At 36.8% G+C, this 13,273-nt stretch overlaps 1 protein-coding gene across 1 annotated transcript in view; it reads right to left on the bottom strand.

Moving 5' to 3' along the window:
• Positions 1 to 13,273, bottom strand: part of LOC100671410 (phospholipid-transporting ATPase ABCA3-like) — a 253,632-nt gene that overhangs the window by 53,472 nt on the left and 186,887 nt on the right. The window contains exons 21-22 of the mRNA XM_003418893.2: positions 12,252 to 12,467; positions 7,385 to 7,549 (exon numbers count right to left, since the gene is read on the bottom strand). Coding sequence (XP_003418941.1) covers positions 7,385 to 7,549; positions 12,252 to 12,467 — 381 coding nt within the window. The remainder of the gene's footprint in view (positions 1 to 7,384; positions 7,550 to 12,251; positions 12,468 to 13,273) is intronic.

Genomic DNA, 13,273 nt, shown 5'->3' with positions numbered 1-13,273 from the left:
CACAATCAACACCCATGGAAGTAGCAGTGAAGAAATCAAAAGATGCATTGCATTGGGCAAATCTGTCGCAAAAGATCTCTTTAAAGTGTTGAAAAGCAAAGATATCACCTTGAGGACTAAGGTGCACCTAACTCAAGCCATGGTGTTTTCAATTGCCTCATGCATGCAAGACCTGGACTATGAATAAGGAAGACTGAAGAATAGACACCTTTAAAATGTGGTGTTTGCAAAGAATATTGAATATACCACAGTCTGCCAAAAGAATGAACATATCTGTCTTGGAAGAAGTACAACCAGAATGCTCCTTAGAAGCAAGGATGGTGAGACTATGTCTCACATAATTTGGATATGTTATCAGGCGGGATGAGTCCCTGGAGAAGGACATCATGCTTGGTAAAGTAGAGGCTGAGTGAGAAAGCAGAAGACCCTCAATGAGATGGATTGGCACAATGGCTGCAACAATGTGCTCAAGCATAGCAACAATTGTGAGGATGGTGCAGGACCAGGCAGTGTTTTGTCATGTTGTGCATAGGGCCACTATGAGTCAGAACTGACTCAACAACACCTAACAACAACAAAACAATGAGCCCAGGTGGTGCAGTGGTTAAGACTTAGGGCAGCTAACCAAAACGTGGGGCGGTTTGAATCCACCAGGTGGTCCTTGAAACCCTATGCGGCAGTTCTATTCTGTCCTATAGGGTTGCTATGAGTCAAAAACAACTTGATGGCAATGGGTTTGGTTTTGGTTTACTTCCATTCAGAGATAATAGTGTCAATTATTTCCTCATATTTTTAAAATACAATTTGACTACAGACATGAGTTTATGTAAAATCTGTTGTTTCCTACAGTTTTGTTTTGAGCTTTATAAAAACACACTCATGCTCTTTCAGGGCTATGCTTGTTTTTTCATTCTTCCTCGCTTCATTCATGTTGTTACCTGAAGCTGAGGTTATTAAATTTTCAATCCTCTATATCTCATCATGTGGGAAAAAAAAAAAAAAGCAAAAAAAGCCTTGTTTACCCATTCTGCTATTGATGGACATATGTGCTGTTTTCAGTTTGTTTTTGCTATTCCAAACATCGCTGAATAAAAATTTATCAAGTGTTTATAAATCGGAGAAGAAATGCTGGTGTGTACATGTTAAACTTTGCTAATGCCAAACTATTTTCCAAAATGGTATTATCAAACTATTAATAGTATATGAGCATTTTCATTGCTCCAAGTCCCCACTAATGCTTGCTATTATTAGACTTCTTGATTTTTTTTTTTGAGTGTTAAATGTTATTTCATTGTGGTATAAATTTGAAGTTCCCTGATTATTAACGAAGTTTAACAAATCTCCATATAGCCCATCAGTTGGCCATTTATACCTCTTTAATCAGTGAAATTCTTTTTATCTACTTTTCTTTTAGATTTCATGATTTTCCCTGATTACTAATTCTGTATATTTTAGATAGTATGCTTTGTCCATTATATATGTGTTACAAATGTCTTCTGCCAGATTTAGGCTTCTCTTCTCTTCACTTTTAAAATGTCTTTCAATACACAGTTCTTATTTTTAATGCTGTTAAACTTATTAATCTTTTCTTCATGATTTACTGCTTTTTGGGCTCTTTAAGAAAGATTTTCCTTCCCTGAGGTCAGAAAAACATTCTATTTTCTTCTGAAAGTTTTAAAGCTTGCCTTCCCTTTCATCATTTTTATCCATTTGGAAAAAAAAAAGTATGGATACCTTTTTTTTTTTTTATGGAAAACCTACTACTTTAGTTCCACTTATTGAGTAGTCTCTTTCCCCAATGATACACAGCGCAATATCTTTTATATATCAAAGTTCCATATATTCCTTCATGAGTTTCTGGGCTCTCTATTGTATTTCATTGTCCATCGATTTCCATTTCTTCATGAGTATACTCTCTATTCTTTTTCATTTTCCATTTATCTCTATAATACCAGCATTACAGTGTCTTTACTATAGCTTTATAAAACTCTACATTTTCAAATCTTAAGGAATTGAAGCAATACTTGAGAAAACACCTATCTAGAACACAATAAATTCTACTAAACATTTAGAAAAGAGATACATTACATAAACTTTTTCATGGATTCAATTATGTCTCCCCCATAATGTGTGTATCAGTTTGGCTGGGCCATGATTCCCAGTATTGTGTGATTTTCCTGTATGTTGTAAATCCTGCCTCTGTGATGTTATTAATGAGGGAGGATGGGTGGCAGTTGTCTTAGTGAGGCAGGATTCAATCTACAAGATTGGATTGTGTCTTGAGGCAACCTCTTGAGATATAAAAGAAAGAAGTGAGCACAGAGACAGGTGACCTCATACCACCAAGAAAGCAGTGCTGGGAGCAGAGTGTGTCCTTTGGACCAGGAGTACTCGTGCAGAGAAGCCTCTAGTCTGAGAGAAGATTGATGAGAAGGCCGACAGAGAGAAGGCCTTCCCCTGGAGCTGACACCCTGAATTTGGACTTTTAGCCTACTTTACTGTGAGAAAACTTCTCTTTGTTAAAGTCATCGACTTGTGGTATTTCTGTTATAGCAGCACTAGACAACTAAGACAAAAAGAGGGAACTCTTCACAATTCATTTTCTGTTGCTAGTATAAACTTCATATACAAACCAAACATCTACTCAAGAAGATGGATATAAAAAAATCTCATAAAAAATGTTAATCAATGGAATAGATAAAATTCACATATGGACTATTGGGTTTATTCTAGGAGTGAAAGGATGGTATAATATTAAAAAAAAAATTAATGTAACATTACCACATTGATACATTTAGGGTGAAATTCCATATGATAATCTAACTTGATTCATAAAAAGTATTTCCTAAAAATAAAACACCCATACAGAACAATTCTTATTCTAATAAAGGAAACCTATCAAGAACATATTAAGAATCACACTTAATAGTGAAATTACTAAATTGTATAGCTAATAAGCTGCAGTGTCAAGATTTAAACTCAGGTCATATGACTCCAAGCCATGCTTTTATTTTGATGCCACACCATCTTTCTATAAAAATAAATATTAAAGTAGCAAGAGACAATGTTTATAGCTATAAAAAAAAGTCAGTAAATATCTCCAAAGTATAGTTTTTAGCTGCCACAACTGTGGTCATAATGCAATAAGACTAAATAAAGCAAAAGTAGGAGTTAATTATACTAAGAAAATCTGAAATTAACAAAATAGAAAATTCAAATTTAAACTAAAATATTAAATTACAAATAAAGTAATTATATATTGCTAAACCTGTGTTGGAGAAAAATATATACCTTCAGAAGATTTTACTCTAAAAGGAAAAAAGATGAATTACATATCAGCTAAAAAAACTAGAAAACTACAAGAAAGCTAAAATTGAAAAAAAGAAGTTTAAAATGAGTAAAAAGGAAGAATAAAACCAGAGGCTGATACTTCTAAATAGTATGTTTTTAGATAGGCCCCTGTAAAGCAATAAAGGTGGTCAAATGGGATGCGGATATTATCAAACAATACCAAAATTTTGCTGAAGATAATTTAAAAATGGCTGCAGTCACACATCAACAGGGCTCTGCCAGAAGTTCAAGCCTGATTCAGAAAAGAATGTGGAATGAGAGACAACACTGCTGATTTCAAATGCATCTTGGCTGAAAACAGAGAATACCAGAAAGACATTTACCTGTGTTTATCAACTACACAAAGGCATTTGACTGTGTGGATCATAAAAAATTATGGGTAACATTATGAAGAATGGGAATCACAGAACAATTTATTGTGCTCATGTGGAACCTGTACATAGATCAAGAGGCAGATGTTCAAACAGAATGCGGGGATAGTGTGTGGTTCCAAACTGACAAAGCTGTGCTACAGAGTTGTATCCTTTCACCTTACTTATTTAATCTATATGCTGAATAAATAATCTAAGAAGCTGGAGTATATGAAGATGAGTGCAGTGTCAGGATTGATGAAAGTCTCATTAACAGCTGTGTTATGCATATAATACAACCTTGCTTGCCAAGCACTTGAAGCACTTACTGATGAAATTCAAAGGCTACAGCCTTCAATATGGATTAAACAAACACCTTCACAACAGTACCAATAAACAGTATCATGCTAAATGATGAAGAAATTGAAGTTGTTAAAAATTCTCTTCTACTTGGATCAACAATTAATGCTCATGGAAGCAGCAGCTGAGAAATCAAAAGATGTACTGCACTGGGAAAATCTGCTTCAAAAGTCTCTTTAAAGTGTTAAAAAACAAAGATGTCACTTTGATGACTAAGGTGCACCTGATTCAAGCCACGGTCTTTTCAATCACCTCATATGCATGTGAAAGCTGGACAAAGAAAAAGGAAGATCTATTTTTTTTTAAGGAGAGCCAACGTATCTGAATTGAGAGAATAAATCTGTCTCAGAGGAAGTGCAGCCAGAATGCTCCTTAGAAGCAAGGACGGAGAGACTCCACCTTGCTTACTTTGGACGGATCATCAGGAAAGATCAAATGATAAAAAAGAACATCATGTTTGGTAGAGAGTGAAAATGAGGAAAACCCTTCATGAGGTGGACTGACATGGTGGTTATAATGGTGGGCTCACCAGAACAAAGATTGTGAGGATGCTGCAGGATGGGGTGGTGCTTCATGCAATTATACATAAGGTTGCCATATATGAGATATGTGATTACTTTAGCTTGTAGTTGCAGCTGACTCGATGGCAATTAACAACAATGACAAAAGTCAGTAAGAAAAAAGAAAGAGAAAAATCCTGCAAAATACATTATATTAGGAATGAGACAGTAGATACAATTTATAGTTGTAGAAAAGAATACAATAATTACATTCAATTTTATGACTATGTTTGGAAATCAGAATGAATGATTTTATAAACTATAATACTTATTCTGTGGACTGACCCAAGGAAAGAACAGATTAACAACTGAAGTGGTTACCAGGAAGCTAGCTGAGGAAAAATACAAGCTTAGATGACTTTAGAAGCTGAGATCTACCCGTCAAAAGGTAAAATAATCTGTTATTTAAACTTTTCTAAAAGATTCCCAGTTTCAAATAGTTAGCTGAGCACACACATTTACTTCTTCTATTTTGTAAAATCTCTTTGAAATGGCAATAAACTTCCCAATTTAAAAACTTACTACAAGCTAAAGTAATCAACATAGTGAGGTATGGAACAAAATTTACCCGCCAGAAATAAACCCTTATACTTATGGTTGATTCACTGTTAACGAAAGTGCTAAGGCAATTGAGTGGGGGAAATGATATTGTTTTCAACAAGTAGTGCTGGGACAATTGGATGATCATAAACAAAAAGATGAATTTTGACCCTTACTTCACGTCATACACAAAAATCAACTCAAAATAGTACACAGACCTAAATGTAAACTATAAAACTTCTAGAAGAAAACACAGGGGACAATCTTCATGACCTTGGGTTAGGTAAAGTTTCTAGATATAATATAAAAAGCACTATATAAGAAAAATTGATAAATTGGACCTTATCAACATTCAAAACTTTCGTGCTTCAAAGACACCATTAAGATAATAAAAAGACAAGCCATGGCCTGGGAGAAAATATTTGCAAATCGTATGTATGTTAAAGAAACTGTATCCAGAATATATAATGTTAAAATGAAACTAGAAGATTAGCAACCCATTTAATACATAAGCAAAAGATTGGAATACACATTTAATCAAGGAAGGTACATGAATGGCTAATACACACAAAAAAATATGATCAACAACTTGTTAGTCATTAGGTAAAAATCAACTCATGCTGGTCTCCTGGTTCTTCTGCTGACATTTCTCTGTCACTGGATTTTGCTGTGCTTGCTGCCACTTCTTGCTGTCTCATCCCATCTCCAGTGTTACAGCACTGTCTCCTGGGTCTAGGAGGTTCTCAGCACAGGGATCCTGGGTCCAAAAGACAGGCTCCACTCCTGCTTCTTCTTCTTGATGGTAGTGAGGGTCCCTTCTCGCTCTCTGGGATTGGCTTTCTTTATAGAGGTAGTGGATGGCAAAACTGACCAATCTCCTACAAGGGTCCCATATACCTTATTTACATGGTTCCAGCCCCACAAGGGTTCCATGCACCTTATTTGGACTATTAGCAAGCTGTCCAATCCCCTTGGTGGGCCATATGCACTCCATTTGCATAGTCTCACTTCCATAAGTGTTCCATGCACCTTATTTGAACTGGCAAAAACTGTCCAATCCCCTTGGTGGGCTACAAGCACCTTATTTGCATAGTCCCACCCAATAATTTTTTGGTGATTACAAGACCGTGCATGGCTAGAAGAGTCTTATGAAGTAATTCACTGCACCACACCAATGATAATGGATATAATAGAAAAGACAGAAAATAATAAGTGTTATGAAGGATGTGGGGAAACTGGAATCATCATACCTGGCTGGTGGGAATGTAAAGTTGTGCAGCCACTGCACAAATTAAACGCAGAATTACCTTATGACCCAGGAATTCCTAGGTATATATATATACAGTTACATTTATATATATATATAAATACAGTTACATTTCTTTTTCTGTGGATCCACGAAAGTTATTTGGTTCCACAAAGAATTACACACACACACACACACACACACACACACTCATACAGTAAATATGTTTGTTATTTCTAAATTTTCAGAATCAACCTTAAGTATGGAATCAGTCTAAAATATAGAACACTAATAGAATGTTAATCTAAAACCCTTATTGTGAACTGGTTGTAATTTCATCTTTAACAGGACTTTATCTGTGGGACACTTACAAACTCAGTGTACCCTGGCAATTTACTTAATCTTCAGTTGGTTGTATGGAGTTCAGCTTCCTCATTTATAAAATCTGGATAATAATATCCTACTTGTGGAGGTGTTGTGAGAACTCAAAATAATGTATGTAAGGCTATTGCACGTCGTAGATGACTGGCCGGTAGTAACTCCTATTTTCAGGCTTTGTTTTTCCCCTATCCACACCCGCCCCCCCACCAAAAAAAATCATACCAATTTCAGTCAAGTTGATTCTGACTCATAGTGATCCTACATGACAGAGCAGAACTGCACTGTAGGGCTTTCAAGGCTATAATCTTTATGGAAGCAGATTGCCAAATCCTTCTCCCACAGAGCGGTTGGTGGGTTAAAACTGACAAACTTTTGGTTAGCAGATGAGCGCTTAACCACTGCACCACCAGGACTCTTTATTTTTCCCCTAGTCTGTCGAAATAATGTTGGTACTAAAAAACACTCGAAGCACTAAGCCTGACTGTCTCCAGTGGAGGAAGGAGAGATTCATTTTATCTTCCAAGATCTGAGCTTAAATGTGGAGAGTGTAAAGGAATAGGTTGCTTCCAGAAATTTGGCGAGCCCCAGATACTCACGTGCTTTTTTGCAGTCCAGGAAGCCACTTTGGAATTTCCCGGAACACCGTTTATTCATCTGATAGTTATCGAATAATTTGCTGATACACATTGCAAAGTTGTAACCAGGCAACATCATTAATGTATTAAATATGGTGGTTTTGGTAGAGACAGGCAGGTCACGTGCTGTGATTAAAAAGATGATAGATTAGTTTCAATTATAATAAAACAGTGAACTTCCCCAGAACAACAAACCTCCCAAGATGATGAAGCCATTCTGAAAGAATTACCAATCTAGCAATGATCTTTGAAAAAATACTAGTAATTCATCACTAAATTTGTTCATCTTTGATAGCTTGTAGCACAGATTTGCCAATTGTTGTTAGGTGCCATCGAGTTGGTTCCAACTCACAGTGACCCTATGTACCACAGAACAAAACACTGCCCAGTCCTGTGCCATGCTCACAATCGTTATGCTTGAGCTCACTGTAGCAGCCACTGTGTCAATCCATCTCGTTGAGGGTCTTCCTCTTTTTCACTGACCCTCTACTTTACCGAGCATGATGTTCTTCTCCAGGGACTGATCCTTCCTGACATGTCCAAAGTACATAAGTTGCTTTAGAGAGAGTTTTAACGACTTTTGGTAACAGTGTTTCCCTAGGCTCTTGTTCTCCTGTAACTTGATACGAACGGGAAACCAGTACCAAACATTTTTCACATTTGTAATCTTGTTTGTACACGTAAGAGAATAAAATTATGATAGGACACGTGGCCTAGGATTCAACAGAGAGATGGAATATAGAAAATTCTGTCTGTTTTTACAGGAGATCCATCTTCAGAGAAGCAAGGTAACTGAAGTTTCTCCAAAAAATGATAGTTTGCAATGCATCTCTATACCAAGACAATTCAGATTACTGGGAGTATAAAGAAAAGACTAGGTTTAAGCATGGAAGTTTTTTGTAAGACCATTTGAGGTAAGAAAGGTGGCCATCCAAGGATAATATAGGATTAGAGAGGTTTTCAAGAGATGAATCAAGTGCTAAGGCCATGGCAATGCTGTCCCTGAGGAGGCCATAGACCAGACCAGACCCACTGCCATGCAGTCAATTCTGACTCATAGTGACCGTTATCTTAGTTTAAATGAATAAAAGCTAGTAGCCAGAAGGAAAGACTCTGGGAATTGTTTGGCCATATAAAAAAAATACAGAAAGTGACAAGCACTTGATAGGCTGTAGGCTAAGGTCTTTTGACCTCTCTTTGTGGAGTATATAAATATCTTCTCACCTCGGAAGAGAGAAGGAAGAGTTTTCTGGACAAGAAGGACTAAAATGATGGCTGAGATGACAAGAAGCGAAATAGCTCCTTACAGAAGGGATGGGAGAAAAACTGAAAAAACCTTTGTCTTACAGGTGAGAGTGATACTAAAAATATTTAACTATCATGGCATGAATATCAATCATTCAAAACTAACACTGGCTAAAATAACCCCAAAGCAATTTTATTTCACTGTATTCTGGTTACTGTTGACGTTGTTGAGAAGTCAGTTCTCAATTCAACTGTCATTCCTTTATGGGTAACCTGTCTTTTCTCTCTGGCTGTTTTAAGTTTTCTCTTTACCTTTCAAGTCTTTTAACTTCTCTTTCATATTTTCTATATATTTATGTCCTAGGCTATATTTTGGTTATGCTATTCAGATTATCTTCTGGATTACTAATTACTAGTTACTAATTCTCTCTTAAATTTTTCCATTGAGTTAATTTCAAACATGTTTGATTTCTGAAACTTCCATTTGTTTTGAAACCCGCTTTTAAAAATGTTTTTTCTTTATTCATATTTCAAGCCTGTTATTTTAAAAACATGTTAAATGCGCTTATTTTATATTCTTCTCTACACACATCCATATCTTAAGTATTTATAAGTATTATTCTGTAGTTTGTTTTTAAGTTGGCCTTACTTATATAGTGCCTTACTTTATGTATTTTGTGGTTTTAGACTGGAGCTCATGTTCCTAAGAAAATTTTTACATGGGTTTCCCCCAGGAGATATTTGCACTACCAACTACAGACTACTTTAAATTCCCATCTTACGTTTCTTGATTTACACAGGTTTCATTATATATCTATCTACCTATTGTGTAAATATACCACATAAAGGATATTAACCCACAAGAGGATTGGCATGTGGGTAGAAATTTTCGGAGGATGGTATTTTTCTCCCTTGACCCAGGACTAAATTTGAGGCATTCAAGTTTCCTTGCTATGCTCTTCTATGATATGGGTTTTTTTTTTTTTTTTCTTGCCTCCTTATACTTAGGGTAAAGCCTTTTCTAGTTCTCTGTATATATGGAGGTCTGATATTAGAATCCCTCCCTCTGCTTGATCCTTGGGTTTTTTACGCTTCCCTGTGCCCCATGCAGGAGCCCTGGTGGTGCAGCAGTTAAGAGCTCGGCTGCCAATGGAAAGGTAGGCAGTTTGAATTCTGCAGCTGCTCCTTGGAAACTCTATGGGGCAGCTCTATTCTGGCCTATAGAGTCAGTATGAGTTGGACTCAACAGCAATGAGGTTTTTTGGTTTGGTGTCCCATGCAGCCTACAAAATGGATGATCATGGTCACCAGGAATCTTGATTTCACTTTGTTAGCTGTTGCGTTCTGAAACTTTTTGCTAGTTCAATAATGCATTTAAAAAGTTAAAAAATATTTTATACAACATATCTTGTTGTTTTTAGTGGGAGGGCAATCCAACATATTCAATCTACCATGCTTCTGGACGTGGAAATCTCCACAGAATTTCTAAGTGCTAACTTTAATTGCTTCTGTGCCACATTTTTTCTATGTTCCCCTTCAGGTCCACCCTCCAGCCTCCTCCATTATGCTCTGCCCTGGCTGGCTTATCTGTATTGACTAAATTAAGGGATTTTTTTTCCCCCTTTCAGGAGGTTTCTTTACTCTTTGGCTTCTCTTTGGGCTAGGGCAATGGGAGCCCTGGACAGAAAGAAGAAGGTTACACTAGTATTTGCAGTTTGTGAAAATTTACTAAGCTGTACGTTTATGGTCTCTTCACTTTTCTTTATGTCCATTATGCTTCAATAAAAAGTAAAAAATAACAAATACTTTTTGAAGAGCTCTGTGTTGACTGTCTTCTGTAGGATGAAAATGATTGTAGGGGATGTTGCAGTGGAATTTGATTCCCTGAAATGAATGGGAATAATGGAATCCCAGAAAGTAGGAGCCAGATGGCAGAACTTAAAAATTAGAGATAAAGTGAGAACTATTTCCATAGTAAGCAACAGGGAAAGAATGGTAATCAGATTGTTTTCAACCACAAGGGAGAAATCAATTTTTTAAATTTGTTACCTCCTGCAGACAAATTATATTATAATCCAACAGGAAAATTAACAGATTTAGGGAACCATAAAACTACACTCCAGGATAAAAGTCTTCATTATGAGAATCTGGCATTCAGAAAACCCACTGTATCTGGGTTTAAGATAAAATAGAATCAAGGCTGTTACTTTATTTTAGCATTCCCCAGGTGGTAGGCAGAGCTCATTCCTCTAGAGTGAGATAATACACCATGGCCAGACAATAAATTGTCTAAAAAATGAGTACAATAATCAAGGTTAAAATTACTAGTCTACTTGTACTTTCTGGTAGGAGAATCTGAAGGACTTTGTAGACCTGTTGCCTACAGGGAGGGAGGACACACTGAGCCTGCTACCAGAAATGACCTTCAATTCTACCTAGGGTGAGGGGAAATAAGTGGATATTGGTGCAGAGTCCAAAGTTCTAACTCACTAGCAGAGGAAATTTTTAGAAAAAAAATACATGTGAGCCAGAATAGATAACATGATCAATTTTGGGGGCAGGCCACTGATAAAATTTATAGATAGTATAAAGGAGATGGACAGAAATATCTTAAACTCAGGGAACGAGCACCAACACCATAACCCCTACTTGTCATTTAGCCTACTATACAGGGGCTCAAGCTTTCTTCGTATAGCATAACACTACGTCTTGAAAAGGCGTGCAGAAGAATATAAAAGCTATGGTTAGTTTTGTGGGAGGCCAGGTCCCAAAGTCAGGGAACGAAGCTGGAAGCCTGTTTTTGCTACTTTAGGCAGGGCTCAGTTGCTTAACAAAGTTCAAACTCACATTTATAGAGATGTTCAATGAAGGAATGTTCTAAGAACAAACAACAAGAAAACAAACAGATCCTATTTGTGATTATCAGACAATCACCAACTGAGGCGGCCTTTCTTTAAATTTCATAATCAGAGATGGAAGATAGGAGAACCTACTCCAGGAATCCTGCTGAAACCAGGCCTCAAAGGAAGGGAGGCTGACTTAATGGTAATTAAATTAATGGTATAGTCTGTTGTTTCCTTCTGAAAAACATATCACTAGGAGGTTCAATATTATGTGCTTCTTCATTAAATTAGAGAGGAGTCACATTATAGGACCTTCCACTCTGTAGTCTGCTTGCTTTGCTCCAAAGTGCTGTTAAGATGTTAAAATTCAAGGACGTCTTCTTAGGCCAAGTCTCAAGGGGGAAAAAAAAAGCTTTCAAAGGAAATGAATGCCTTGTGCACTTGCGTTATAATCTCTTGCTCTTTTTATATTTTTCTTTAATGAGACTGGACTGCTTCTTCAGCTGGTTTAGCTTTTCTCTCTTCCCGTTTTCCTTACCCTTTATCTCTCTCCTTTTTTCCCTCCCTCAGTTTCTCTCTTTCACATACCCACTCAATAAATATATACTGATTTTCAAAAATCAGTTTTCCATGGATTCCTGAAAATTAACTACTTTGCAATTAATATTCTCAATCCTAAACCCTTTCATTCTCATTTATTGTTTATCCTTGGGAAAGGAAAAATTGTGTGAAGCCCTTACCATACTGCTGTACTACGGTGTGAATGATGATACTGGTAAGAGTTGTCAAGTAGTTAAAAAGAGTGAGCTTGACGAAGGCAACAGTACTACTAGAAAACAGGAAGCTCCCAAGGTACATGAGAGGAACAACACACCAGCCGTATAACATAAATATCATCATTGTGTCCAGAAAGTGGTAATCCACGACAAATGCATCCAATCCGAGGAATTTGAATACTCCCTGAGACAGAGTACAGTGTTAAAAGGAAGGTGAAGGTCACTGTGCAATAAGAAGTCAAGCCAGAACACTTAGAAAACAAGTATAGCCTTTATTAGCGCATGGAGCTATTCATTACTTAATTTTATCCATTAAAAAAAAACAGCCTTAGACTATGGGCCTGAAGTGAATTACCTCTTTCTCAAAACAGGGCATTTTAATAAACAGGATAACTATTCTTCCCTTTTCTGTTTTTACTATTTAGTACTTTTTTTTTTCCTTCCCATGATCAAAGTCAAAGCAATTATGTCTGCATTAAACCCAACTCTCAATTTTCCCAGAAACAAAATTACCTAGAAGGTAGTCTATTTCTCTAAAAATTTTCCCTCTGGCCGCTAGAGCATTACATAATGTCCCTTGCATCACTCCCCACTTTTAGACTCTTCCTTCTGACTCTAATCTGTCACTCTACCACCCCCACATCCATCTCAGCAACTCAGAGGCCTCCTTTTTCAATTTTTTAAAAAATTCCATTTGAGAATCAGGAAACTCAGTTGCTGTCAAGTGATTCCAACTCATGACAAGTCCATGTATGTCAGAGTAGAACTACGCTCCATAGGGATTTCAATGGTTGATTTTTCAGAAGCAGATCTCTAAGCCTTCCTTCCGAAGTGCATATGGGTGGACTCGAACTTCCAACCTTTTGCTTTCAGTTAGAAGTCAAGTGTTCTTAACTGTTTGGACCACCTAGGGACTCCCAGAATAAGGTAGGGAAACATAAATTTAGAATGGGCTAGATTGGGAAGAAGGGAACCTCTAGAGCTAT

Source organism: Loxodonta africana, chromosome 12, assembly GCF_030014295.1.
Source record: "Loxodonta africana isolate mLoxAfr1 chromosome 12, mLoxAfr1.hap2, whole genome shotgun sequence".
NCBI lineage: Eukaryota > Metazoa > Chordata > Mammalia > Proboscidea > Elephantidae > Loxodonta > Loxodonta africana.
The sequence above is the reverse complement of the archived record's forward strand: the minus strand, read 5'-3'. Positions and strand labels throughout refer to the sequence as shown.